The sequence below is a fragment of the Etheostoma spectabile genome, unplaced genomic scaffold (genome assembly GCF_008692095.1).
Source record: "Etheostoma spectabile isolate EspeVRDwgs_2016 unplaced genomic scaffold, UIUC_Espe_1.0 scaffold394, whole genome shotgun sequence".
NCBI classification, from domain to species: domain Eukaryota; kingdom Metazoa; phylum Chordata; class Actinopteri; order Perciformes; family Percidae; genus Etheostoma; species Etheostoma spectabile.
The window spans coordinates 98,515-101,034 of record NW_022605599.1 but is presented as its reverse complement, the minus strand read 5'-3'; the positions used below and the strand labels follow the sequence as shown (position 1 = coordinate 101,034).

Here is a 2,520-nt window from a genome sequence, read left to right as displayed (position 1 = left end):
GATGTGAAAGCAGTTATAAACAGACCTATGTGACAATAAAATCTGTTTTGGTTTAAAATCAACAAATAATCGTGATAATTAATCGTGATCGGGATTATCATTTTGGCCATCACCGTGCAGCCCTAACTTTTTTCTTTTCATTGGTTCAAGATTTTTCTGCAAAGCATTTGGACAATGATATTCTCTCTGCGTCCTGTAGGAGTATCTATCGAGAAATCCTGTTCCTCTCGCTGGTGGCCTTGGGGAAGGAGAACATCGACGTGGGTGAGTGAAATCAATCAAGGTTGTACGGAAAAAGAGAGACTGAAATGGTCCTTGCTTGTATTACGTCATTTTTGATGTTTTTTCCCAACATTTTCCTTTGCAAAACATTTTTTGGGGGGGTTATTAAATGCAAAGCTGGTTTAATATTTCTGTCTAACTGTCCTGTAAAAGGTAAAGGCAAAAATCAAACACACCCTTCTCCCCTCTTTTCTGACTTTGAATCCACCCCCCCCTTCCTGTGCTGCCCCCCCCCCCCCCCCCCCCCCTGCAGAGGCCTTTGACCGGAGTACCGCCTGCGTACGACCAGCTGAGCGCCGAGCAGCTCAAGTCTTTGCACCGCATCGACCGCCCCCCAGCCCCAGCTCCAGTGGTGCCTGAAATGCTTCGGGACCCCCGTCATCTGACCCCACACGCCCACGAGGAGCGGGGACAATATTTTGTACATAAAACACCCCCCATCTCCCAAACATGGTACTTCCTCTTCTCGCTTCTCGGAAGATCGTCTGCTTTTTTTTTTTTTTTTACAAACCTAATGGGCGTTTTCATAGGCTACTTTACCTTTCATACTACACACTGTGGTGTGTGTGTGTGTGTGTGTGTCTGTCTGTCTGTCTTTGTCTGTCTGTCTGTGTCTGTCTGTGTCTGCTGTGTGTGTCTGTGGTCTGTCTGTCTGTCTGTTCTGTCTGTCTGTCTTCTGTCTGTCTGTCTGTCTGTCTGTCTGTGTGTGTGTGTGTGTGTGTGTGTGTGTTTGTGTGTGTGTTGTGTGTGTGTGTGTTTCGCTGTCTTATAGTCTTTTGCCCATTTGGCTTAATCTGTCACAACTGTTCCCAATCACTCAGTGTACAACCCGGACTGTTTGTGCACTTTCTGTAACAAAAAAAAAACAACAAAAAAAAGCTAAAAAAAAATGTAACCAGTGACTCAAGTCCACCTGTCTTGTTTGTACATATTGTTTACCGGGGGGGGGGATCTGAAACCAGGGTTGCCTATTTTTTGGAGGCGACGCGTCTCAATGCTTTGACTTTTTGTGCGATCCGAGTCTTAATGAATGTTGAAGTGTGTGTGTGTGTGTGTGTGTGTGTGTGTGTGTGTGTGTGGTTGTAAATGTCCAGGTTCAGAGCCGTCTGTGTAAATACGCACCGGGAACACACACACACACGTACACGGGAGAGGACAATCACTAATTATCAATCACTGATATTGATGCTACAACATTCCAGAGGCCCTGCAATCAAAACGGGTCTTAAAGGAGGATTATTGATCCCTGCAGCAACACTCAACCCCATGTGATCGATTGAAAGCAGCCGATTGGAGGACGAGATTATAAAACAAACGCATCAGTTGAAAGTGAAAAGGCACGCCGCGCTACTGATTCCCGCTCTTTAACACAAAGACAAAGACACACATTCTCTCGCAGGAAAAGACAACTCGGTGCCTCGGAGACGGAGCAGTCCGTCCTTGTGTTTTTAATATCTGCATTTTTTAACAGTACCTGTTCAGCTGATATACCTTATTGTAATGTAAAATTAGAACTGTAACACACGTGTACTGGTCCGGGGCGATTTCTTACTCTAGCATAGATCAAACCAGGTTTATTGTGTTGTTGTTTTTTTTAATTGGCTAGACTATTTGTGGACAATATTGATTTTTATGGTTTACACCGTAGCTTTGGATGATCTTGGTATTAATACACTGCAAAAGGCTTGTTCAGTACTGCTGACACAGGTAACAAATAAATCCTCTTAGAACATGACATTCCACTAAATGCTGAAACAGAAAGGAGAAAGCTGAGAGCTGTGATGAACTGTTTGGGGAACGGGTGGAGGTGGCCAGTCGGAGACCTGGGCAGAGTGAATTGTACAGAAGTGATATATATATTGTGAAATATTTAATTTGCACTGCGTAGACTACAACCTGACCGTAACCTGGGGCGACCACGTCTTAACAACGGCAAGAAGCAGCAGTCCTAAACAAAAGGAAAGTCTCAGTTATTTATTTTTGTATCATTGACATTTGGATTTCAGATGGTGTAACTTAGCGTTTTTATGAATAACAATCCCCCCCCCTGTTAATCTGTCTCTAGGGACCCCACTCTACTGATGATGTAACTTTGACCTGATGGCAGAGCATGTTTAACGATAGATTAAGTGATAGCTTACCGTCCTGTGGAAAGAAATTGAATGTCATGTCTATACTCGAGTGCGCTGCAATAAATGAGTTTGTGAACTGATTGAAAAGGAAATGTGTATTTTTTTT

General features: G+C 43.7%; 1 protein-coding gene across 1 annotated transcript in view; it reads left to right on the top strand.

Annotated features, from left to right (window-relative positions):
• Positions 1-786, top strand: part of dennd4c (DENN/MADD domain containing 4C) — a 21,931-nt gene extending 21,145 nt beyond the window's left edge. The window contains 4 exon segments of the mRNA XM_032511590.1: positions 200-264; positions 536-557; positions 559-621; positions 623-786. Of these exon segments, the coding sequence (XP_032367481.1) occupies positions 200-264; positions 536-557; positions 559-621; positions 623-668 (196 nt within the window). The 3' untranslated portion in view covers positions 669-786.
• Positions 787-2,520: the final 1,734 nt, after the last annotated feature.